Genomic DNA, 26604 nt, shown 5'->3' on the forward strand with positions numbered 1-26604 from the left:
CCTTTATGAATGACAAATGCCAATAAGTATGTTGAGTAAGTTACTTATTTATCATCAATGTCCTTCCAAAATGGAACCTTAGTTTTAATTAAACACTTTCATCTCTTCAAATTCATTGCAGCCAAGAGTTTATTGCAATTTTAAAAAGTGTTTCCAGATAAGACTTATGCCATATTTCAAGTAAGAAAGTATCTTAGCAAATGCCTGAAACCTTTAGATGGGTTTTACTACTAAGTGATATTTAATGTGATCCAGATGCCTCTCTAAACCACATTAAACTCTCTCTTTTTTTCTGTGACAAAAAGACTCAGTACCATGTCCTCCCACTCTGTAGTTTCTGATATTTTCCACTGACTCAACCAGAGGCTAGGCAGCTGAATGCATCTCTTAAGGTGAAGTATGGGCTGAAGCTGGTCCCCATGACTGGAAGAGACAGTAGCTTCGAATGCTCGTGCTATCATTGTGAGATCGAGAGTCTGTTGACCCTCTTTGCTTACATCTTGCCATGTTTTACTTTATGCCACACGTGGTCCTTGAAAGGGAGATGTAAGTTCCCTTGCTTCAGAAAAGGATGGGGAAAGAGCAAGATTGTCATGGGTTGGTAGTCTTTCTAATTTTCCATGTGCTAAACTGAGAATTCTGTTCTCTGTACACACATCTCACACTCCATTAGACCAGGACCAGGGTGACAGCTGTAAAAACAAGGTGGAGGTCACCAAACCCATGTCAGCTCATTTTAACACATTCATTAATAATAATACGTGGTTAAAAAACTAAAAATCTTGGATAGATGTTAATGGGACAGGATTCCAGGACTGCAGGTGTGAACCTCTGTTCTGAGGTCAGTTCAGAAGCAGATGGAAAAGCTAAACTTTACAATTAACACAAAAGTGACCTCTTGGCATTTGGAAGCTATCTACAACTTGCTTAGGAAAGAGACCTACTTGTGCTCTCACTTGCCATTTCCAAAGTCTCTTTCTCCACGGTCGTATAAAGTAGCCTGAAAAACGACGACTTTTCCTCCTATTTAGATCTCAGGTTAATTTTTATTTTATTTTATTTCTTTTTGTACTGGGGAGTGAATCCAAGGGTGCTCAACCACTAAGCCACATCCCCAATCCTTTTTGTGTTTAATTTAAGAGTCAGGGTCTCACTGAGTTACTTAAGGCCTTGCTAAATTGCCAAGGCTGGCTTTGAACTTGAGATTCTCCTGCCTCAGCCTCCCAAGCTGCTGGAATTATAGGTGTGTGCCACCACGCCCTGCTCAGGTTAGTTTTTAAAAGATACATTGGGGACACAGTGGTGAATGAGGCAGGAATGAACCCTGCCCTGCAGGACACACCTTGAATTTCCCCAGGGCTTATTGTTAGCACAGAGGGCAAGATGTGGTCCAGAAGAAAAGGTGTTTTTGCTGTGAGCAAATCCAGCCTGCTGTTAGAATGGCAGGAGGTTTTCACCTGCTTCAAGTGGTCTTTTGCTTTCTCCTCCCCCTCACCACATGCCTCCGCAGTTTTTGGAGCTGTCCCAGGAGGTGCGACACTACGGATGCATGCAACTGGACCCATGCACCTGTGACTACCCGGAACCAGGCTGCAGGGCTCTTCTTTCTGTGGGTAATCATGAGATCAGCTGCTGCATAACACTGCCTGACAACCAGACCCAGGATGTCACCTTCCAGATGAGCAGGGTGAAGTGCTGGCAGGTCACTTTCCTTGTGAGTATCTTGGCACCTGGCTTTGCTCATGATTTTACGATCCTGTTGCTCTTGGATGACAGAGTTGGTGCTAGGGAGATGGACTGGCCATTGGATTCTGGTACCTCGTGCAGAGGCATCTAAACCACTTTAAACATCACTTAGAAGTAAAGCCTGTCTAAAGTGGGAATAGGTTCCCCATCTGGTGCAGTTGAGGCAGTAGAGGCACCGATCTTCAACAGCCTTCCCTAGTGCTGGAAAGGTGGCAAGAGTGACAGAAGTGATGAGCACTTTCTATGTGCTCAGTGCGGGCAAGAAACTGGATGCTGACCAGCAGAGCCCTTGGGAAGGAGCCATGGCAGCCTGCTTACATTGCTATCTCCTTGTCAGCAAACCATTCTGATCAGATGTATGGAGTGCCTACTTGGTACCAGGTCCTGTGCTGGCCTCGGCCACATCTGTTACTCAATTAAATTCTAACCAGTACTCAGTGAGCTAACTGGGATTATCATCTTTATGCAGAAGACAAATTGGCAGAAGAGGAGCTTCTAGAGCAATTATAATACCCAGCTGTTAAACCCACGGGACCTGTGGGGACTTTTTAGCTTCCTCATCCTTGACCTCTCTTTGGCTCTTGACACGTCAACCATTTCTTCCTTTTCACAATCTCCTTTTCTTCTGCTCTTGTTGTGGGTCACTTCCTCTGAGCCTTGCTGAAAGGCTCATTTTTTTCTGGGGTTCCATTTCTAGTATTTTTTTCTCTGCAGAAATCAACTACCAGATCCCTGGTGTTTCCCGTGGCCCCCTTCCACCTTCTCCAGATGTCTCAATGACATCATAAACTCAGCCTTTCCCCCAGGAGCAGACTTGTCCTTTGCTCTCAAGCCTGTGCTGCTCTTGGGCCTCCTGTGTTCTATGTGATGACAAACGGGGCCTCCACCACCACCCACTCGCTGGCTGCCAACCAGGGATGTCGCCGATGGAGACCTACCCAGCCTGCTCCCTTGCCATCCCTCAAAGATGTCCCTTCTCTCCACCCTCACAGCTTGGTCTCCATATTTCCCACATGGATGGATGGCATAGCATCCTAACCCTTCTCCTTTCCTCACTTTTTCTCCTTTGGAGTCAAAGAAAATACATTATATGATTTCAGTTCTTTTAAAGTTTTGGGAAACTTGTTTTGCAGCCCCCAATTGGATCTATCTTGGTAAATGTTCCTTATGCACTTAGAGTGTCTTTGGCTGTTGGGTGGAATGTTCTATACCTGTCAGTTCCTTTAGGGATTGGCTTTTATTTTTTATTTTTTTCACAGCATAATTCTTTGGAAATCCATCCAAGTTGTATTTATCAATGGTACAATATATTCTTTGTATTACTGAACAATAGTCCATGCTATGGATGTACTAAAGTGCAGTTAACTATCCCTTTGAAGGACTTAGGGTTGTCTTTAGTTTTTAGTTCTTATGAATATAGCTGTTGTAATATTCATGAATCAGCTTTTATCTGAGCTCAAGTCTTCATTTCTCTGGAATAAATGCCCAGGAGTGCAATGGCTGGGTTGATTGTTAATTACATGTTTAGGTTTTAGAAACTGCCAGGCTGTTTTCGAGGGTGGCTGTATCATCTTACATTCCCATCAGCAATAGGAGTGATCCAGTTTCTTTGCATCTTCACCAATATTTGGTGGTATCACTATTTTTTTATTTTAGTCATTCTGGTAGGTATGTAATTATTATGGTTTAGATGTGGTGTCCCCTGAAACCTCATGAGTGAGACAATGCAAGGAGGTTCAGAGGAGAAACGATTGGGTTGTGAAAGTCTTAACCCAATCAGTGAATTAATCCCCTAATCAGGATTAACTGAGTGGAAACTGAAGTAGTAGGGGGTGGCTGGAGGAAGTGGTTCATTGGGGGCATGACTTTGGGGTATATATTTTGTATCTGGAGAGTGGAATGTCTTTCTGTGCTCTCTGATCATCATGTGAGCTGCTTCCCTCTGCCATACTCTTCCTCTATGATGGAGCTGGCTATATATGGACTGAGACCTCTGAAATCAAGAGCCCTTAAATAAACTTCCTCCTCTACAATGGTTCTGGTTGGGTCTTTTAGTTACAGTGAGAAAGCTGACTAAAACAGTAATGGTATCTAATTGTGGTTTTAATTTGCATTTTGCTCATAGCTAATGATATTGAGCGTCTTGCAGGCTTATCTGCCATCTGTTTATCTTCTTCAGTAAAATGCTTCTTAACATTTCTTTTGTCCATTTTCTAATTGGGTTGTTTAATTCTCTTTTCTTTCTTTCTTTTTTTCTTTTGTGATATTGGAGATGGAACCCAGGGCCTCACCCATGCTAGACAAGTGCTCTACCACTGGGCTCCATGCCAGTCAAAGATTATCTGCTTTTTTAACTGTCGAGGCTTGAGAATGCCTTATGGATTCTAGATGCTAGTCCTTTGCTGGCCATCTGATTTGCAAATGTTTTTCTCTCTCTCTTTCTGTAGTTTTGAAAAACTACATAGCAGGGTCTTTGGTAGAGCAAAAGTTTTTCATATTGGTGAAATGCAATGCATCCATTTTTTTTCTTTTATGGATTATGCTTTTGGTTTCAAGCCTAAGACCTCTTTGACAAACCCTAGATCATGAAGCTTTTTTTCTGTTGTTTCTTTTCTTAAAGTTTTATAGTTATAGGTTTTACATAGAAGTCTCTATATAAGTAATTTTGAGTGGGTTTTGGTATAGGGTATGAGACAGATGTCTCCCTTTCTTGCCTCTGGAAGTCGCATTGCTCCCCGTCTGCTTGTTGACAAGCCCGTCTGTCCTAAATGCAATGGCTTTTGCATCCTTGTCAAAAATTACTAAGGCCCATTTGTGTGGGCCTCCTTCTGAGTTTTCTGTTCTGTTCTGCTGGTCTATGTGTCTGTTCCTCCACCAGAACAACACAATCGTTTTCTTTCCTTTTAACAGTCTTACTAAGATGTAATTTATGTACCATACAATTCATCCACATGAAATATACAATTTGATGGTATTCAGCTTATTCAGAGTTGTGCAGCTATCACCATGGTCATTTCAGAACACTTTTATTGTGTCAAAAAGAAGCCACATACCCTTTAGCTGTCACCACCCTGTGACTAGTTTTTTACTAAGCATAATGTTTCCAAGGTTCATATTTATTATAACATGTATGAGTACCCTATTCTTTTTTTATGAACAAATAATATTTCACTGTATGAATGGCTATACCATGTTTTATTCATCTAGTCATCATCCATTTCTGTCTTTTGGCTGTAATGAATTAAGCCACTATGCACATTTGTGTGCAAGCTTTGGTGGGCATGTGTTTTCATTTCTCTTGAATATAAACCTAGGAGTGGAATTATTGGATCAAATGGTAATTCTGCATTTGACTTTGAGGAACTGCCAGCCTGTGGGCCACATTGGTTGTACCATTTTAGTTTCCACTAGCAGTGGTTGAGGGTTCTAATTCCCTCACATTCTTGTCAATACTAATCATTATCTGATGTTTAAAATTATAGCCAGCATAATGGGTCCAAAGTGATATTTCACTGTGGTTTTCTTTATTTCAGTCTTTCTTCTCTTTGTGCTTCATCTTGGGTACTCACTATTGCTATGTCTCCAAGTCACTGATCTTTTCTCCTCTAGTGTCATAATGTGCTATTTATCCTGTCCAGTATGTTTTTACTTCTAATATTATGCTTTTCATCTCCAGAAGTTCCATTTGGATCTTTAAAAAAAAAATCTTCCATTTTCCTCCTCAACATGCTTATGTTTTTCTATAAATTCTTCAGTGTGTGGAGCATATTTTAAATATAGTCATGCATTGCATAATGATGTTTTGAACAATGACAGATTGCATATACAGTGGTGTCCTATAAGATGATAATGGAGCTGAAAAATTCCCTTTGCTTAGTGATGTTGTAGCTACCATAATGCCATAGCATGATGCATTACTCATGTGTCTCTGGTGGTATCGGTGTAACCAACTGTACTGCCGGTTATATAGAAAATGTAACATGCAAAATTATGTACAACACTTAATACTTGATAGTAATAATAAAAGACTATGTTTCTGGCTTATTTAATTCTTATACTTTTTATCATTAGAGTGTAGTCCTTCTGCTTACCAAAAAAAGTTTACTGTATAACACCATGCCACGTTGCACCTACATTCCTTGATTGCATCAAGAGGCCATATTGAATGATCGATGTGGGTAGAGCATGTGCTTAGCATGCCCAAGGCCTGGGGTTAAATCCCTCTCTCCCCGACATAACTGTCACATCAAGTGATTGACCTGTCCCATCTAGGCTGGTGTGAGTACATTCTATGATCTTTACACAATGACAGAAATGCCTAACAAGAACATTTTTCAGAACATAGTCCCATTGTTAAGGGACACCTGGATGTAACTTTTAATATTTTTGCCTACTAACTCCATCATCTCTGTCACTTCTGAGTTTGTTTTTAGTGATTTGTTTCTCACCTGTTTTGCATGCCAAGTATTTTTGTGGTATGCTAAACGTGAATTTCACATTGTTGAATGCGGGGTTTTCTTGTATTCCTTTAAAAATATTAGACTTTGCTTTGTAATGCAGAACATTGGGACTGTTTTGACTCTTTGGAGGCTTGCTGTTACACTTAATGGAAGTCCAGGATCATCTTTAGTCTAGGGCTAATTTAAGACCTTTACTCATTAGCTACCTCCCTAGAACTCTGCCCAACATCTTGCCTAGTATGGCCTCTGTACTTGGATTGATGGGAGTACAAACTCCTCCCAGCCTTCTTTGCCAGCTCCTGGAATTGTTCAGTCTGCTGCTTTTTGGTGGGGTTGCTCACATCACTACTCAGGCAAAGAGTTGAGAGGAGCTCTCTGGAGTTCAGGGTATTCTGCCCTGTGAATTCTTACCTCAACTGCTTCAAAATTTTCTCTTTCTTCTCAACTCAGCGAGCCCTTTGGGGTCCCTTTCCTTGCTACATCTTGGAAACTCCTCTAGTGAGTAAGCTGGGGAAATCCTGGAGCTCCCCTCGTTTGTTTTCCTTATCTCTGGAATTATGTATTGTTCATTGTCTGCAAAGAGCTGTTGCTCAATTTATGTTTTTACACTGGTGCTGTCAGACCAATATGTCTACAATATCAATCCAGTGGAATTATCCAGCTTTTAAAATCCTTTGATGTGTGTTGCCTCAGGATAAAGTCTAAAATCCTTAACTTAGCGTCTGAAGCATGTAAGAATTATGGTTCGTTAGTGGCAAGCAACAGAAACCAACACATCAGACTCCAGCCAAGGAGGGGACGCATGGCTTAGAAGGATGTGGAGCAACCTACAGATTCAAAACACTGAAGCTGAGGCTCAAGAGAGTCAAGAACCAAAGTAGCTTTCTAGGAAACAGGAGTTTAACCAGGATCTGCTGCTTGGATCTCTTGACTTTGAATCAAATAGGGTCACAGAGAACATTCGTCCAATTGGTCTAAACTTGGGTCATATGTCACTCTCTGAAAATCCCACCAGATAGCCTCCTGTGGAAGGGGGATGCTTTTCCCAAAGAAATATGAGACACTATTACTAGAAGAAAGAGTCAGAGTCAAATTTTGCTCTGTAGTCAAAATTTGTAGATGTTCCCTGCCAGGATTTTAGGATCTGGCCCTACCCCAACTCTCCCAGACCACTGTGAGTTTGGAGCCTGTGCTACAGCCACACACCATCTCTCACAGCATCTCCAACATGCCAGGTTCCCTCAGGCCTCATGGGATTTGCATTTGTATTTCTTCTAACAGGATTCACCCCTCATCTTCCTCTCCTTAAAAAAAAAAGTCCCCCCCCCCAAAAAAAAAAAAAAAACCACCCAACAAACTAGGACAGCTCCTACTTTTGCTCAGATGCCCCTCCCTCCGGGGGCCTTTCTTTGCCCTCCTAGCCTGAGCCAGATGCCATTCTGTTTCCTTCCCTAGAGCTGTGTTTACTTCCCTGATCACATTTACCATATCATGCTGTGGTGATTTACCTTCCTGGCTTCTCAATTACTAGTAGTTTCTTGGATGTAGGGGCAATCTTATTTTGATATTTTGCCTAGCACAAAAATAGGCACTTAGATTTCTATTGAAAATCAAATACTATCTTTTCCTCTGTCTGTAGGGAACTCTGCTGGATACGGATGGACCCCAGCGAATTCTCAATCAGAACTTAGAGCTCAGATTTCAGTACAGCGAGGAGAGTCGCTGGCAGTGGTTTGTTATTTACACCAAACAGGTGAGTTCTCAGGGCAGAGCATGATAACCCTTTGTGCTGGAATGCTGTCCTGCTGGTTGAGGTGGACAAAGCATATTACCTTAACCCAACAAGAGCAGGGGACTCGAGTGTGCTATGCATGTTCTTTTTGGACTGTAATATCTTTTCTTTCCTTTGGGTTCTGCTTTGCTTAATTTTGTCAATCACTGTGGCCTTCGTATCAATTAGAAATGAATTTAGTTATTGGGCTAGCTTTCCTTTACTGTGACAAAATACCTGAGACAAATACACTTAAAGGAGGAAAGGTTTATTCTGGCTCATGGTTTCAGAGGCTGTAGTCCATAGTCTCTTGACCCTATTGCTTTGGGCCTGGAGTGAAGCAGAACATCACGGTGGGGAGCACATGGTGGAGCGAAGCTATTTACCTGATGGTGGTCAGGGAGCAAAAAGAGGAAAACGTAGTGACCCAGATCCTAGTATATTTTTTAAGGATGTGCCTCCAATGATCTAACTTTCTCTAACTAGGACCCACCCCCTAAGGTTTCCACCACCACCTATTAGTGCCATGAGCTGGGGACCAGGCCTTTAACACATGCGTTTTAGGGGGACATTTAAGATCCAAATCTTAACAGTTGCCCAAGTAATGGAGACTCAACTGGTTGAGCCATAGGGTGAGCAAACTAGTTTTTAAAGGTCTACATGGGAATGTTTTAGGATCTGTGGTTCACACAGTCTCTATTACAACTACTGAGCTCTATCAACAGCAACCACAGATGATACATAAGCAAATGGGCCTGGTTGGGTTCTAACAAGAATTTATTTACAAAAACAGGTGATGAGCTAGATTTTTTTTTTTCTGATCCCTGGCTTAGACAATATAGATTTTATTACCTCACTTAATAGGAATATTGAAAATAGATGTTTTGGAATCTTTTTCATTTCCTTGGCCTTATCTAAGCAGATAAAAGGCTTTTTTTTTTTTTTTTTTTGTACTGGGCCTGGAACCCAGGGACGAGGTCTCACTGAGTTGCTTAGGGCCTCGCTAAGTTGTTGAGGCTGGCTTTGAACTTGCAATCCTCCTGCCTCAGCCTCCCAAGCTGCTGGGATTATAGGTGGGCACCACCACATCCTGCAAAAAAGCTAATTTTTAAAACACCAAATCCAATTGAAAAATTTTTACTGAGCTACTAAACTAACTTACGTTATTTCAAATTAGATTCAAAAATACAGGATCTCTAAAATGGAATCAAAATAACATTTGCATTGACATTATGTTTAACTTGAGTCCCACTAAGTTCCGTAGAACATTCTGATTTCCGGTAAACAAAGCCCTCTTCCAGCCCTCCACTTCCAGTACAGTTGTCAGACATCGAGGCACTCTGAAAAATCGAGTACTGAACCTCAGTCCTAGGTGGAAGACATGGGTCCTTTAGGTTCATCTTAAATATGAAACATCCTAGGGAAATAGTAGGATGGTTTGCTGAGATAAGATTTGCAGTCACTTGCAAACACAGAGAGATTTTTGGCAGTGAAACCAACCCCCTACCCACCCCTTTAGAATGCTAAGTGCAGTTAAATTTTATGATGGCCTTTTAATCTAAACAGTAGCAAATGAGTTTGCGCCACTACAGAGTGGTGCAATAAACCTTCTTTTAAAGGATTCCTAGTAAGATCTTATTTCCTGGGAGTGTGAGTTTTATTGATGTACTTCTACCACAGCCAGAAATGTGACTTGTGTGCCTTGTAAATACAAACAAAGCCTTGGGCCCAAATCTTTTTTTATTTCTTTAAACAAAAGCTTAGTTTCATTTATTTATTTATTTGCAGTTGGATTTATTTGGGGATCAAACCTAGGGCTTTGCACACGCTGGGCAAGCTCTATACCACTGAACAGCATCCTCAGCCCTTTTCATTTTTTATTACAAGACAGGATCTCACTAAGTTACCAAAGCTGGCCTTGAACTTGCGATCCTTCTGCCTCACCTTCGAATAGCTGGGATTACAGGTGTACACCACTGCCTAGCAAAAGCTCAGTTCTTCGTGTTGAATAAACCTTACTTGGTTTATAGTAGAGTCCTAGCCAACATATTTGTGCACATGGGGTGGAAAGTGGAATCAGTCTGTATCTTGAAGCATCCTAAAATTTCCCCCTGGCTGCACCAGTTCAGGAGTTAATTGTTGACTATTTCATACTCTGGCTTTGTGTGCATCATGAATATGTGCAGATAAACAGGGCTAGTTCTTAGCCAAGCTAGCAAGTCAGACTTTGTGTCTGCATGTCACATTTCTCCTCTTTTCCACCGTTTCCACTTAAGTAAATTTCAATCTTGTGCTCTGTAGCCCTGCGAGACAGTGCAGTGTTACCTGCATGCCACCCATCTCTGCCTAATTCTGCCATCTGTGTTCTGTCCTCCAAGGCCTTTCCACTTTGGCTGCCACCCTGGCCTGGGTTTCTCTCTGTCCCCTCCCTCCTCTCCATCATCCTCTCCAACACAATGATTATCCCTGAGTACAACCCAGTGCTGAGGTCCTAGAGCCCCAAGCTATGAGTTTCAGTAGTCTCAAACCTTAGTAGGGACAAAAGAGAAACAGCAAACCAAGAAATAAGAGCAAGACAAGAAAGGTGAAGATCCTGGAACTAGGAAGTCCCCACCTTTGGGTAGCAAGAAGTACAAATGGCTTGACTTCTCTTCTTTAAAAGTCAGGCCATTTTTCCAATGAGAAGCCATCTTTGGAAACTGAGCACTGTGTAACTCTCACTCAGTAGTGAGTGTCTCAGCAGTAAGAATGATTAAACCACAAATGATCAGGGGACAGCTACCTGCCTTGCAAATGAGTGATAAAAAATTTTAAAATGAGAGTGAAAAAAACAACTCACTTTAAAAATTTCAGTAAAAGTAATAAGATTACTGTATATTCTTTCAATCAGGTTACTCTTTAGGCCTCATAACAAGTCTCTCAATAATGATGGATGCAATTAAATATCATCAGTTTATTTGATTATGATAATAAACAGTTTACATAATGTAATGCTCATAGAACATAATCTGCTTGCAAAACAATAGAAAATATGTAAGAAAGGAATTTTTAAAAGATTAGTAATGAGATTGGGCCCATTTTTAGCTGTCCATATTTACCATAAATATATCTATATAGTTGGGGGAATTTATAGAGTTTTGTTTGTTTGTTTGTTTTGTTTGTTAATTACAATTTTATGCAAATTTCTGCAAGTTAAAAAAGAAATCTAAATTCTTGAAAACATGCTATTGGATTTTAAGTAGAGTTCAAAATCTGCTCCGTAGCACTAGGGAGGGAAGGAAGAAAATGAAAATCTCTTTAATAGAGTGTTTTTATTTCTGGATTTTATAGGCTTTTCTGCTGAGTAGCTGCTTGAAAAAGATGATCTCAGAGAGGATGGTAAAACTGGCTGCTGAGAGTCCAGAAATGGTAAGTGCTGTCCTCTGTGTCCTTGTTCCCACTGTGAGCCAACACTGGGAGACCAGACCACACCCCTGAGTCCCCAGGCTCCGGTCTGGTCCCCATGGTGGAGTCCACGCTGCTAAAGTGAGCTCCTCTAGCCTCTGGTGCTCCACGGTCAGGATGGCCAGGTGTCAGACTCTCAGTCTTTAGAAGTCAAGCCATTTTTCCAATGAGAAGCCATCTTTGGAAACTGAGCACTGTGTAACTCTCTACTCTGTGTTGTTTTATTTCTTCCTTCCCCTAAATGGAAGCTTTTGGATTTGTCATAAAAGCTACATCATGAAGTCCGGATCTTGAGGGGATCTTTGACACAGTGCAGAGGATCTTAAGCAGGCTCTAGAGTTTTCTCTAGAAAGAATCCAGAGTCTCTCGATACTTCCATTGTGCCAAATGGAAATTCCCGTTAGCCTTAGGTGGAAGCCAGAGTGTGAAAGAAACTTTCAAGCCCCTGTGTTGTTTTTGTTGGGAAAAGTATAAACGGCAGCCATACCCCAGAGAAAAAACCCCAACATGGCGCCTAAGCACCTCTTCTTCCTACCTTCTTTTCTGCAGTGGCGCGAAAAGTTCCCACCCGTGTGAACTCTCCCGCCGGCGCCAATTTCAAATCTCGCTGGCGGGGAACCTTAGCCCCAATGAGAACTAATTCCTGGGCTCCGGAGCTGATATCTGAAAGAACTTGCCAATAAATGGGTTGCCTGCCATTTATCTAAGCCCTACCATCTCCCCCTTAGTTCTATATAAGCACACAGCTTTTTGCAATAAAATTGGAATTCTCCCGGCGAAGTGTCTTTGCGTGGAGAATTCTTTCAGTTTTTGTTTTCCCTTTTTCTCAAAGTAAAAATAACTTTAGCTGGGTATGGTGGCACACACCTGTAATTCCAGCTACTCAAGAGGCTGAGGCAGGAGGCTCATAAGTTCAAGGCCAGCCTGGGTAACTTAATGAGACTGTCTCAGAATTAAAAAAAAAAAAAAATTTAAAGGCTGGCAATGTAGTTTAGTGGTAGAGTATTTACCTGCTATGTATTATACATTGGATTCAATCCCAAATAATGAAAAATAAAAAATAAGTTACTTTTGAGTCTACATTTATTCATTAAAGGCCTACTAACTCTCTGAAAAGGTTGGTAAGCAAGCTGTAAAGCAAAAAATTGCTGAGATTTAAAATTTTTCAAATTATATTGAAAAATATACGTGTTCCCAATAAGACAGTACAGTTTGATTTTCTTAAATGATTACAAATACTAATGCCTCGTTGACATTTATAAATTTAATTCTTTTCAGAATATTACACTGATCTTTTAAAAATACAATAGAAAACCTTCAGAAAGGCTTTTAGTAAAATTTAGTCCATTATTAGATGGGGGATGACATCTTAAGTTTAACATCAATCTTTACAGCTTTTTTCCTGAGAAAATGATTGTGTTTCGAATTCGTTTCTCTTCTAGAGCCAAAAATATCTTTCTAGGGGAAATAAATTCGCTGCCTCTTGGTGATTGAACAATTCAAAATGTACCAGAGAGTAGTTAAATAAAGGAGGCTCTTTTTAAACAGAGTAATAAAATCCAACCTCTTAGGCAGAATGGACCCTCGTAGGCTTTGATTATTACATATATGAAACAGAAGAAAGAGAAAAGTAATTAACTGAAGTAGCCTCGTTAAAAGGGAGAAGTGCCCTCAAATGTGGATGAATAAAACGTAAGCTACTTGATGCAGGAAATACTCCTAGGATGAATAGCTGAAGAGTTAGCTCAATAAAACGGAGAAGGAAATAACCTATTTAAAGTTCTCAAGGAAAACAACCGCGTTGGCAATCCTTACATTTGCACATGAATTGGAATCTGTCATTTATCCCTGTGGCTAACAGCAAAATCGCACCCCAGTCAATACTCTTGTATTGCTTTAACCGAATATTCAAGAAGCTTTATTTTCACTAACTCTTCACTTCTTATTTTGGTTCTTGGAAGGAAAAGTTAGGACCCCCTTGTAAAGCAGAAAAGGGCGCACAAGGCCAGGAACCACGGAACAAGAATAAGGCACCAAAAGGGGTTTTGGTGCACTGGTTTGGGAAAGGGTGAGGATCCGGGAAGTCCCGAAAGCTCCAGGTGACAATAATACCTACATAGGTCATTGGAGGTAGGAAGGCCTAGGCCAACTAAATTGTTACTACCATTAGCGATTGGCCGATTGGAGTTTAGGGGCTGAGTTTAAGGGCCAGGTCTCTTCAGCCAGGTGAAAAGTCTCCACCCATGGCCACCATGGTGGGATGGGAAGGGAAAGCTGCCCACCGACATCCCAACCTCTTTGATGTTATAGGGTGCCCGGTCTCATCTGGCTACTTTTATTCTGGTAGGAGGTCTAGAGAAGGTCAGGAGTTGGGGGCTCATTGGGAAGACGGCTGTAGGGGTGGAGGAGCATCTGATTGACTGCCACCCGTGAGACTTTGCTGATGCGGTTTTGGATAAATCTGAGGCGACAAGGAGCAATCATTAGCAGGACACAGATCATGAGGATGGGGCCAACAATCAGACCCAACCAAGCAGCGAGGGCGGAGTTCTACCAGCCCAGGAAGAGTGAGGTGCTCGGCTGCCACCTTCATCTCAGCCGAGGTAGCACATCGATGTTTTCTTCTGCTAGGCCGGTCTCCTCCATGTAATAGCAACATTCTTCCCTGAGGAACAGACAGGTACCACCTTTGTCGGTGGTGAGCCGGTCTAGGGCCCGCCTGTTTTGGAGAGTGACCCGTGTAAGCGATGTTCTTTGTCTTTGGAGAGATGCCAGGGAGTTGGCAGAGGCTTCACTGCTAGCTGTAATTTTTCTTCAAGCTCTTTAGTTGTGGTTAAGCTATAGCCTAATGCCCCAGCCCATTGCCTGAGGGGACCAGGGAGAAGGTGATGGAAATGCCTATGATCACTGGAAGAAAGGCTGACCCTTGAGATCCAGTGGGTGGAAGCAGGCTAAGGAGGCTGATTCATAGTGGAACAGGGAGAGCAAGCATAGGAGGAATAGAGGAACTCTAGATAGGGCAGAGAGATGGGAGGGGAAGGGAGGGGGCATGGGGTTAGAAATGATGGTGGAATGTGATGATCATTATTATCCAAAGTACATGTATGAAATGTATGAAGACATGAATTGGTGTGAATATACTATGTATACAACCAGAGATATGAAAAATTATGCTCTATATGTGTAATAAGAATTGTAATGTATTCTGCTGTTATATATAAATAAAAAAATTTTACGCAATAAAAAAAAGAAAATCAACCATAAATAAATAGAAGCCAAGAAAAGAAAAAAAAAGAGTGTTAGTTAAGGAAATAGGGTGACAGGGGTATAGAAAGGAGTGGCAGTAGAGGAGTTCATCAATGCCTCATTACACCAAAAGAAAAATCCCAGGAGTTCATGGACTTGAGAGGACACCATAATTAGTTACGTTGAACCTGGGAGTGGTTTTTGAGGCATAGCAGATGGAAAGGTTTTGCTGCTACTACAGGGGATTGTCAAAAAGGGGGATCCCCATCAGAGGCAGAGAGGCATCATCCCCTTGGGAGATGTTAAGGGGAAAGGTGAGGGACTGCCATTAAGGGCGGGCAGAACATCACACAGAAAACAATCAGAAATATTATTGACCCTGGAGTAGTTTAGGAGTTGTAACCCGTGACGTACAAGGGCCAGCCATGAAAATGGGTCTCCCTTCTCTGCCTCATGTGCCCCTAGCTGGTAAGTGGGGGCAGTTTCTTTCTGGAGGATTTCTTGGTGGAGCTGAGGAATCACCAGGGTGTAGGTGCAGAAAATCTTAAGAGTTCCGGCTGTCCCAGGGTTAGATGTACAGCTTACCCTCTTCTTCTGTGGCTCAGCAATTGTCCCAGGGATCTCTGATGTTCAGGTAGGTGCTACCTCCAGAATCGGTATATAGGAATTGGATTTGGGTGGTCTCTCTAAGCTTGTGCATATTGCAGGAGGTGTGAGGGCATCCTCCCTAAATATCTGGTTGAACTTGCAGTACTACTTGGTTTGGTCATAAAGCAGAGGAGGGGCACTAGGTCAGAAAGACTGAGGATGGTTAATAGAATGGAGACAGTTGTTTGGCAACCAGAAGATTGGCAATCGCCGGTTCCTAATATCCGGGTCTTACCATCCCAGGTCCCCTGTACCTGGAAACGCCAGCAGTAGGGATTAGGCAGTGTCGTTCAGGTCTGGGACACCTGTAGGAACAGACTCAAGAGGGAAAAAAGTGGGAGGCCCACAGGTGATCTTGAGCTTAGTGGGTCCCATAAATTGGAATGACCAGGATTTTGGATCTATGGCAAGCTTGAGGTGAAAAACATGATACCAAGAGGGGTGGCCTAATAGTTTGGCTGATGTAGGCGTGGTGAGAATCACCACGTCCAACCCGTCCAGCGTAGTTAGAGTGATCAAGGATGGCGTTCCTTTAAGAGGGCAGTCTCCTGATTGAAGTGGACCCTCAGAAGGCACCAGTTCTGCTGGGGCAGGAAGGTGGCGATCCACATGTTCCCAGAGGAGGTTTCGGAGCAAGGTGAGATAGATATGAGGCCAGGAGTGGGGGTTGGATGGGAAGGTTGTGATTAATTAGGAAGGGATGGCCATAGAGCAGTTCAAAGGGACTTAGCCCTTCGAACTAATTAAGTTCGAACTAATTAAATTTGAATTAAGTCACACATGTCAGGTAGGTAAAAGGGGTCTCTCGGGGCAGCTTGGATTTGGATAAGTGCAAAGGGAAGCAGATCTGGCCAGGAGATTCGAAGCTCAATTGAGAGTTTCATGAGGTGGTCCTTGAGGATCCTGTGGGCCCTCTCAACCTTACCCAAGAACTGCGGCCCATAAGGAATGTGAAGTTTCCAGGAGGTGTTGAGGCTTTCTGAGACCTGTTGAGTTATTTGAGAAGTGAAGGCAGGGCCATTGTCTGACTGGATGGACGTCAGAAGGCCGAATCTGGGGATGATCTGCTCAGTGAGGACTGAGGCCACAGTGTCCGGCGTCTCTTGAGAGATCGGGAAAGCCTCAACTCGTCCTGAAAAGGTATCAACCAGGGTGAGTAGGTATGGGAACTTTTTGTGTCTGGGCATGTGAGTAAAATCTAACTGCCAATCTTTGCCTGGTTGATGTCCTCGCATCTGATAAGTGGGGAGCTTGGGTCATAAGCCCCCTTGCGGCGTGACAGAGGAACATATGGAGCATGTGGAATGGACCTGTTGAATTAAGTCACACATGTCAGGTAGGTAAAAGAGAGGTTGGACGAATTGAAAGAGAGTTTGAGGACTGATGTGAAGTGACTTGTGGTTGTTGAAGAGGAGATCATGGGCTTGGAGTGGAGGAAGGACAATCTTGTCCCTAGGGATTCTTTGTGTCAGGAGTGCCACCTTTTTGTGTAAGCGGGCCTGCCAGCTGAGTTCAGCTGTTTCCTCGCAGGCACTGTAAACTTTAAAGGCCATTTTCACCAGATCTTGGATGGGGGTTTGGGGACCATCCTCAGTGTGCTTTAGCTTTTTTCTAATATCGGGGGCTGACTAGGTGATAGGATGAGTGGCCAGAATGGTCGCCCCAGAGGGCCTCTGTTAAGCAGGTAAGGAACATTGCAGGATTCTCATCAGGTCCCTGAGTGACTTCTCTCAGTTTATCAAAATTAAAAACTTATCAGAAACTGCCTGCATGCCTGCCAGCAGACATTCTATCATCTGGGCACAGTGGCGTTGGCCCTGTCCATTTTGATAGTCCTAATCAGGGTTGGTGTCGGGGACTGTGACCGCACCTGTAGGCATGGTGTCATTGGTCAAATGAACCTGGTCTGCATGGTCCCATGCAGCTACCTGGACTTGAGTGTGTTCATGGGGCGAGGGCAGGGAGGTTTAAGGGTGGAGGTAAGGATGACAAGGACATTATGCTAAGGAAGGTCATAGGCTTGGGAAAGGTATTTTAATTTTTTAATATAGGTAGTGGGGTCAGCAGAAAAGGAGCCTAAGCGTTTTTCAATTTGGGAGAGGTCTTATAAAGAAAAAGGGACATGAACTTGAACGATGCCCTCAGATCCTGCCACCTCGTGGAGAGGACAGAGAAGTTCGGTGTCTTAGGTCATTTGGTGAGACCTGGTATGGGCACTTACTGGGGAAGAGACAGGGGATCTAATTCAGGTGGAGCCCATTCTGGATAAGGAGCAGGATCAGGATGGGAGGGTCTGGGGGTGGTGAGGAGAATGTCTTGGGAGGTTCAGTAAGCAGAGAGGAGTCAGGGTCAGGAGGAGGGGGGACTTGGAAGGAGGAGTTTCTTTAGCAAGAAGGACTTGGAAAGTGGAACATGTGGAGCAGAAAGAGGGGCGGGAGCATAAATCCCTAAAGGCCTGAAGATAAGGAACCTCTAACCACTTTTCCATCCCTTGGCAGAAATTGTCCAAATCAGTGAGGATTTTAAAATCAAAAGTCCCCTCAAGAGGCCGTTTAGAGCCATTATCTAAAGTGTATTGTGGCCAGGCCACAGTGGAATAGAAAAGGAGCTGTTTACGGCGTAAATCCTGACTAGTCCCAATTTGGAAAAATTCATGTATAGACACCCTAAGGGAGTTTTGAGGTCCAGAGTGGACTCTGTGTTTCCCATGGTCTTTCGTCACCCAGGGGTGAGCAGGAAGGAAAAAAGCATCCCAATTACCTACTCTACTCACTGGAGAATGAGTGGGCTGGCCAGGGATTGCGAGTCTTTACAATCCACTGGGGACCTAGATGGGTTGGAGGGGAGTCTCTGACACGGACAAGATTTACAGAGTCTCTGCAAACAGGAGGGAGTCGAAAGATCAAAGGGAAAGGGACTTACCCCACCCTGCTAGATCGGATGAAGGCGGGTGGTCTAGAGATCCTCATGTTCCTTTGGCTGTTCCTTTGGTGGAGAGGAGCAGCCTCAACCCCTAAGGGAACTAGAATAAGGCACCAAAAGGAGTTTTATTGGAAGACAGGGGAGCAGAGGCTGGGGGTCGCTCCTGGGCAAGGTTTACCAGTCTGTGAAAGGGTGAGGGCCCGGGAAGTCACCTGCTGGAAGCAAGAGCAATACCTACATAGGTCACTAGAGGCAGGAGGGCCTAGGCCAACTAAATTGTTTCTACCATTAGCAGTTTGCCCAAACCAAGTGGAGTTTAAGGGCTGAGTTTAAGGTCTCTTCAGCCAGGTGAAAAGTCCCGACCCATGGTCACCAAGGGATGGGGAGGGGGAAGGGGAAGGGAAAGGGAACCGAAAGCTGCCACCCCGACACCCCTTTTCTCTTGAAAATTGAGTTTTCAAGAGCGTGTTGTAGGGCTTTCAATCTGGAGTTTCCTGGTGGACGGGGACTGGGGAAGGTAAAGCAGAGACAGAGGAACTCACTTTGAACTCACTGAGTGCTGAACTTCCACGAAGGACAGTGGACTAGAGTCATTTTATGACTTTAAGTATGTATGTTTTAGTCAGTTTTGTCCCTGCTACCAACAAAAGACCACACAGGACCAATTTTACAGGAGGAAAAATTTATTTTGAGGTGCACCATATCAGAGGTCTTGGACCATAGACGGTCAACTTCATTGCTGGGCTCAAGGTGAAGTAGAACATCATGGCGGAAGAGAGTGGTGGAGGAAAGCAGCTCAGGATGTGTCATGGGGGGTGGGGGAGAAAGAGAGAACATGCTCCCCTCATCACAGACAAAATAAAAGCCCCCAAAGACAGGGCCTCTGAGACCCACTTCCTGCAGCCACACCATACCTGCTTATAGTTACCACCCAGTTAATCTCTATTGGGGGATTAATGCACTGATTAGGTTAAGACTCACATAACCCCATCATTTCCCCTCTAAGCTTCCTTGCGTTGTCTCATACACGTGCTTTGGGGAACCCCTCATAACTAAACCATAACACTATGTAAGTGCAAGACTGTGACATTCTAGGCAAACACAGTCTGAATTGATACATGCACATGTCATCTATAGAAGGTCTGTGTGCACTAGGACAGACATCCCCACTTGGCAAGGTGGGTCCTGAGTCCAGATTTTGATAATCTTGAAGAATCTGGGGGAAGAGGGAAAAATTGAGAAAATTGTGACTAAATAAACCCCATAAATAAAGCAGAGGGTCCCTAGAAGCTGATTAAATTAAAAAGTACTGGTTTTTCCTATTAACATGGAATGAGAAAAAGAAATTTAGTGCTATTAGGCATGTTAGCATTAGGCAATGCCTTCAAAGGTAAGACTTGACCTGTTCATGAAGAGATTTTAAAAATGCAAATCAAATAAATTCAATAAAGAATAATGTAAACACACAACCACAACAAACATCACCTTAAATTCTTAAAGGCAATTTTAACCATGAGAAGGAAAAAAAAGTGATGTGCCTACAGAAAAGCCTAAATTAATTTTATTAATATCTACTGCTTTTAACTTGAGCAGAATTTTAAAGGATTGTTTTATTTGAAAGTAAAGTTGGGTTTAGGTTTAGCTGCATATAACAGAAAACAAAACAAGACAAAGCAAGTGCCTTAGGCAAATTAGAAGTGTGTTTCTCTCTCACCTAAAATAAGCCTAGAGGTTGGCAGTCTAGGGCTGAGATGGTGGTTCTACAGTGCCACCAAAGACCTCACGCACAATGTGGCTGCTAGAGCGCCAGTCTTTCCACCCACATTCTAGGCAGCAAGTGTAAGGAGGAAAGAAGAATGACTTTCTTTTTTTCCTTAAGGAGGAGTCTCGAGAGTCTCACACAGAATTTCTACCTGTAGCTTGTTGGCCAAGAGTTAGTCACATCATGGCACCTGCCCCCAAGGGAGTCAGGCAAATGTAGTCTTTTTAGCAGGATGTGTTGTCTTTCCAAGCAAAACTGGGTAGAGGGCAGAATGGATAATGGAGTAGACCACCGACAACCTCTGCCACCTAAAGGATTCTAAAAGACTCTGAGAAAGGAAAGTAGATGTATTTTATACAATAGATGTGTTACTAAAGATTCCTGAAAGCATATTGTTATTATTTTGTGCGTGGAACTATAATCTGAATACATGGAAGTCCTATCAGGAATAGGCTGGTAAATAACTTTCTGAATTGAAAATACATAAAAATTGTATTTTGATTAATCTATACCTAGTTTTTTTGTGTTTTCTTCCTTCAGTGTTCTTGATAGTGGGTCTCACCTCTAAATTGATTTTCTCAAAAGTGGCCAAGAACAAGGTGGATTTTTAATTCCTGTTGCCTCATCCACCATACCTCTCATCCACCCCCAAGTGCCATCACCATATGTATTTCTCTCTCTCACTCTTTCCAACAATCTCACCTCTGTTTTGGGGCAAAGCAAGATTATTCAAAAGGCAACTGGTGCTTTTTAGAAATGGGGTCTTGCTATGTTGCCTAGGCTGGCTTCAGACTCCCAGGCTCAAGTGATCTTCCCACCTCAGCCTCCCAAGTGGGTGTCCATAGGTGTGTGCCACTGTGTCTAGCAACAGGTGGTGCTTCTGGTGTGTCTCAAGGAAGGAGAATAGGGGAGAAAAAAAATTATGAGAATTTCCCCCCCAGGTTCTGTATTCACAGCACAAGACTATAAACTCTAACACATTACAAAATAATAAAAAAAAATAACAATAGCAAACACATATGACATCAGAATATTAATTTCTCATTTACCAAACTTAACAACTGGTTAAAATTATTGAGGTATGGGCTTCAAATACACGAAGATTTCTATTCTATTCTGCTAACCTAAAGGAAATCCTGTGTATATCCCCTGAAAGCAACTTATATTACAGCAAAATTAACCATAGTGAAAAGTTCATGCTTTTAATGATGTTTACCTCAGTTATTCTGGAATGTCCCATTCCATAGTTCTTGTGAGTGATAAGCAGCAGTAAAGAATTTCCTCCTTCACCCCTTCATCCTATCATCTATGAATGGCCGCGTTTACCACATGCTGGCTGGAAACCAAGACCCAGCTTCAAGGAGTGTGTGTGTTGGAACAGAAAAGCAGTTAGTGCAGAGACATCCACCATTGTAGAGCAGCGTGCCCTGTGCCTGGCGGGAGCTTTGCACGGGATGCAGACTGGTTTAATGATCCTTTATTTTTCCATGAAGAAAAGTCTAAGAACGCTGTCCTCCAGCCCTGGTTAGGTCACATTCTCTAGATGTGCCAGACACTGTCTGTCCCTAAGATTCACTCTCCCCCCGCTGCACTGTGCCCTGAGACTGATCAGTGAGGACTGTGACCTTGCCTTCCACGGAACCACCCAGTGGGAATCCCAGTAGGAGGCTGGAGAGTGGGGGAAAAGTGGGGTTGGACGACTTATTTCTCCAGTCCTGCCCTTGGTGAGTCCCTCTGGTTTCATATCTCTCTACTGAAGTCTGCAGCTAGGCTACTGTGGTTCCAGTAGTAGCTCTTCCCCCACCCCCACTGCCCCTGCAAGCTAGGAGGTGGTAAGAATCCCCGCCCCCCCACCCTCCCTGCAGCCCCCAGGGGGTCCAGCATCCCTTGGCTGACTCGCTTTAAACCCGCCCACACCTCCATTAAATGCTAAATAGTTCCTTTTAAAATTCTCATGGTTACCCCAGGGGTGTACCATCTGTTTCCTCCTGGATCCTGACTGGTATATTCAGTTTACCTCATGAACATGAGATCTAGTGAAGTGTCTTTGAACTTCAGTATGATTCTTCATTTGATTAATGGTGCCTTTTGATTAAGCGAAGCCCCACTTGGCTTTGATTCAGCATATGGATTGGAGCTCCGTGGATTATCTCAGGATTTAGAAGCGCGTTTCATTTCGTGTGAGGTCCTTTTAAACGCTGTGTCAAATCGCAAAATCCATAGGCAGCCAACCGCCAGTGTTAAACACAGAGCCTCCCTGCACTTTTGGGGACTGGTGTGTCTGTGACATTTAGACCCTGGCAGATGAAGGGGGGTTCATAGATGACAAGCATGTGTGCCTAGGGACTGGCAGCCTTGGGGACCATTAAGAGGATTATGGTGGAAGGGAAATGTGCTAGTTAAATAGATGATTTGTGTGCTTGCTTTCTCTGGGCTGTGCTGACTGACATTTTACTAATCTATTTAGCAGATTGAAGTCCTGGAACAAGGCAAAAGTCAAAAATACCATGTTCAACAAAGCCAGGTCTGTGAGTAAAAGGATGTAATTGAAACATTATAATTTTGATAAATCTGCTCTTTTTCCCTCTTTACCCAAAGTAATTCTATTTCCAAGAATAAGCCAGAATTGCTCAGAAGCTCTGTGTAGATCGGAAGGCTGTCACAAAAGTACAGTTATTTTTGTTGTAACATCCAGCGGGGCTAAGGAAATTTTCACATGAAAAGTTTCCAAGAGGAACACAAAATTCCTTAGTGATTTTCTTCTGCATCCCATGCATTTTTTGGAAAGTTCTCTTTTGAGTTTATGTATTTTAGTGCATTCAGTATGTTTTTGTTTCATAGATTTTTTTTTTAGCAATATACCCTGTTCAAAACAACTCTGAAGTTTATAAGATACTTCTTTGAGTATTTAGTTTTGTGTAGGTAACAATAATAGAATCATCATAAACAACATCATTAAGGATTTTTTTATTGCCAGACACTATTCCGAGCTCTTCTATGTGAATTAACACATTTGTCCTTTCCAAAGATCTCTGTAAACCCACCGAGGAAACTAAGGTTCAGAGAGTTAAATGACATACCCAAGGTTGAACAGCAATCAATGGGGAAGGAAGCCAGCAGTCTGATCCCAGAATTGTGCCCTTAACTACTTGCTAATTATTGCTTTCTATGTCCAAATTGTAGTGTAAGTCAATGAAATAAAGGTGACCTGTAAGTAGTGTTTGAATGGGATGAATCATCCATCTAGCATCTGTCTCAGGGTCTGTTATATATATAATGGTCCCTCATATATAAGAATATATTTGTAAATATGTGAGTACATAAGGTCCTTTTCTTGAGTGAGCTCAGAAAACAAAATGGCATAACCAAAGCTTTCTCTTTCACGATAGGGTTTCTGGTTAGATCCGAGACAGGAACTCTACCAGCTATAAGCTATGTATCTTCAGAGAAATCAGAAACCTAAATGTGCATCAGGGACTCCTGAAGTGCATCTTAAAAGGCAGACTCCTGGTCCTCACCCCTAAATATTGATGCAATAGATCTGCGGTGGGGACCTTGGAAATAAGCATTGATAACAAGCACCCCAGTGCACCCACAAGCACCAACACTGCACCAAGCTTCAGCTCCATTTCCTGCAAACTGTAGAGGGGAATAACCTCATAATTTTGATTCCACTGTTGCAGCAGCATAGTGGCAGCGTAGAACAGGGGTTCTAAACCTGGGCTCCACATTGGAATCACCTGGGGAGCTCTAGAAACTAAGGATGGCTGGACCCCACCTTGGCGATTCTGATTTCATTGGTCTGAAGAACCTGGGCAATGGAATTTTTAAAAGTTCTCCAAGTGGTTCTGATATACAACCAGGATTGGAACCATTATGCTAGAATTGTGGTTCACGAAGCATAGTCCCTGGGCCAGCAGTGTGGGCATCATTTGAACTCAAATTCTTGGGCTCCAAACTTACTGGATCAGAAACTCCAGGGGAGGGGCCCAGCAATCTGTTTACCAAGCCTCCAGATGAGTCTGATGGTGGCGGAGCTACAGACCACGGGACACACAGCATAGCCATGACTGACAGTGATGCTAATTCAGTGGTCCTTCCAGATGAGCAGCAATTTTACAACAGGCCAATGTGCTCAAGTTCTGAGCAGGGCCAGCTTGTCAGCAAGGGGCCTGATGTCCAAATATATTGAATCCCAATTTATTGAGCAAGGCTTCATTTGGAGCCAGGCACAGTTAGAATCTCCGTGTATAGTTGTCCCTCAGTATCTAAGGGGGATGCTGAAATCTTTGGATGCTCAGGCCTTTTATATAAATAAAATGGTGTAGTATTTACATGTAACCTATATACATCTTCCTATGTATTTTAAACCATCTCTAGATTACTTGTAATATCTGATACAGTATAAGTGCTTTGTAAAACTTTATTATTGAAATACTTATAATATTGAATTCTTTAGGGAATAATAAGAAAAAGTCTACATGGTCCGTACAGATGCAAATTTAAAAAATAATTTCCATCACTGGTTGGTTAAACCTGTGGATGTGGAGCCCATGGATTCCAAGGGCCAACTATAAAACTCATTTAATCCTCCTAACAACTCAGGTCCTGTTATTATCCTTGGTTTCAGGACTGACACACAGAAAAGTTAAGTAGCTGGCCCAAGATCACATAGCCAGAGCCAGAGTCTGAATCCAGTGGTCTTTATTTTTATAACCAATTAAATCTATCTCTTCAGCCACTCTGTCAAAGGGCTTCTTTATCAAGACATTTCTCATAGAAAATAGTTTTAACCCATCTGCCTGGTGAGGTATCCCCGAAGGCTCTGTCTCTGAGATTTCTTAAGTACTGAAAGGAAACTACATGCTCACTGAAGGTTAGTGGTACCATGACCTCTTAAAATGCTTGAAAATAATCACAATGATATTTTAAAATTTGTTTTTATGGTCTGAAGATTTGAGATTAATGTTAAAAATGGAAAGTCACATGACTTTAAAATTGGAGAGAGGGACAAGACAGGCAGAGCTAAACTTTTCCTGAAGTGACAGGGCTCAAAAAAGCCACTTAGGATATGGCTTCCTCTGAAGCCCTGCAGGGGGCGCTGTCCTTGGCCCTACCAGATGGGCACCAACCCCAAATAAAGCTTCGGCAGGATAAAACTTTTTTAAAAAACTACTGCTTAAACAGGTAAATCCTTTAATTTTTTGTTATTATTATTGTGAAAATTATTTCCTCTTATTTATGAATCTGATCTCTCTGCTTACTTTACAACAGAAGGACTATTCTAGTTTCCTACCAAGAAAAAGAAAGATTAAGAGAGCAGAAGGTGACTGTGTTTTTGGGACCATAAAAGAAGAAGATCTTTGAAGAGAAGTCTCACCTTTTAAAACTTTTTTTTTTTTTTAATGCTCTCAAGACAGCGAAGGAACTTGGGAGTTGAACACGGGCTTCCTACCATCAGGAAATTTCTTGACTTCTTTCCACTTTTTCCAACATTCAGATAGACCATTCATCAAGACTACTGCAGCACTCCGTATAGATCTCGAGATAAAGAGATACAGGAACTAAAGCTACAGTTTGTTTTTAATGGTTCATAAACAACAAATGGCAGATTTGAGACAACTAATATGAAATTCATTCTATTTTTTTTTTCTAAAATGGACCTGTACCTGCTTTCATGAAATCTGCTGATGTTCTGACATTATATGCCTGAAAGCCTTGTTCTAAATTTTGTTCAGGGTCGTGTTCTAAATATGTGACTAATCAGCAGAGGAAAACATGGCTCTAAGAAATGGAATCACTGGAAAACAAATCCAGACTTCTCTGATCTAACCACAGAGCTAGTACAGGGGTCGGGTAAAATGCTGATTTCTCTCTTACGTATGGGCCTAACAGTACAGATGACCTCAAAATAATAGGCTGCCTGCTCCTATGTTTCTTCACTGCTATAATTGCATTCTGTCTTTAGAATATTGAATTCAGTTCAATAAGCATCAACCTGTTCTGAATATTTTTATTTTAGAAAGATATAAGGCCCTGCACTTGACATCAAATACTTTCTATGTCTCTTAGCTTTAAAAATATGTGTGTTTTATCATAAGATGTTTTCTTATACAGTTTCCTTATTCAGTTGTCTCTTGATAATTAATGTAATTATGTATAGAATTAGGACCCCAGTAAAGAAGAGGAACAGAGGAATCTATACAATGTAATTAGGAAAAAAGTGAGATATTCTAATGTTATTTTCTAACTCGGTAGTATAATGACATAATAAATATGAAATATATTCTGTTGAATATAGAATTTACTGATGAAAATTCTGTGGATGGTCTTTTTGAAATATAGTCTACTAAAACATCAGAGTGTTTATAAATCAATGCCAATAGCCATACCGGAAGCTGATTTACTAGTTTGCTTACTTAAGAATAGCCAAAGTCTTTCTCTTTTTAGTAGAAAACACTTACGCAGTGTAAGGGACTGTCAAATGTAAGGAGAATTTGTAAGAAGATGCAAAGAGGGTCTGGGAGTGTCAGAAAGTGTGGTAAAGCGCTTGCCTAGCACGTATGAGGCCCTGGGTTCAATCTCCACCCAGCACCACACAAACA

The 26604-nt window shown here is 42.3% G+C and overlaps 1 protein-coding gene across 1 annotated transcript in view; it reads left to right on the forward strand.

Moving 5' to 3' along the window:
- Snx31 (sorting nexin 31) overlaps window positions 1–26315 on the forward strand; it is a 62835-nt gene extending 36520 nt beyond the window's left edge. Inside the window, exons 10-14 of the mRNA XM_027948056.2 lie at window positions 1511–1714; window positions 7846–7959; window positions 11308–11385; window positions 22467–22523; window positions 25274–26315. Coding sequence (XP_027803857.2) covers window positions 1511–1714; window positions 7846–7959; window positions 11308–11385; window positions 22467–22523; window positions 25274–25366 — 546 coding nt within the window. The 3' untranslated portion in view covers window positions 25367–26315. The remainder of the gene's footprint in view (window positions 1–1510; window positions 1715–7845; window positions 7960–11307; window positions 11386–22466; window positions 22524–25273) is intronic.
- The last annotated feature ends 289 nt before the right edge of the window (window positions 26316–26604 follow it).

Source organism: Marmota flaviventris, chromosome 15 (genome assembly GCF_047511675.1).
Source record: "Marmota flaviventris isolate mMarFla1 chromosome 15, mMarFla1.hap1, whole genome shotgun sequence".
NCBI lineage: Eukaryota > Metazoa > Chordata > Mammalia > Rodentia > Sciuridae > Marmota > Marmota flaviventris.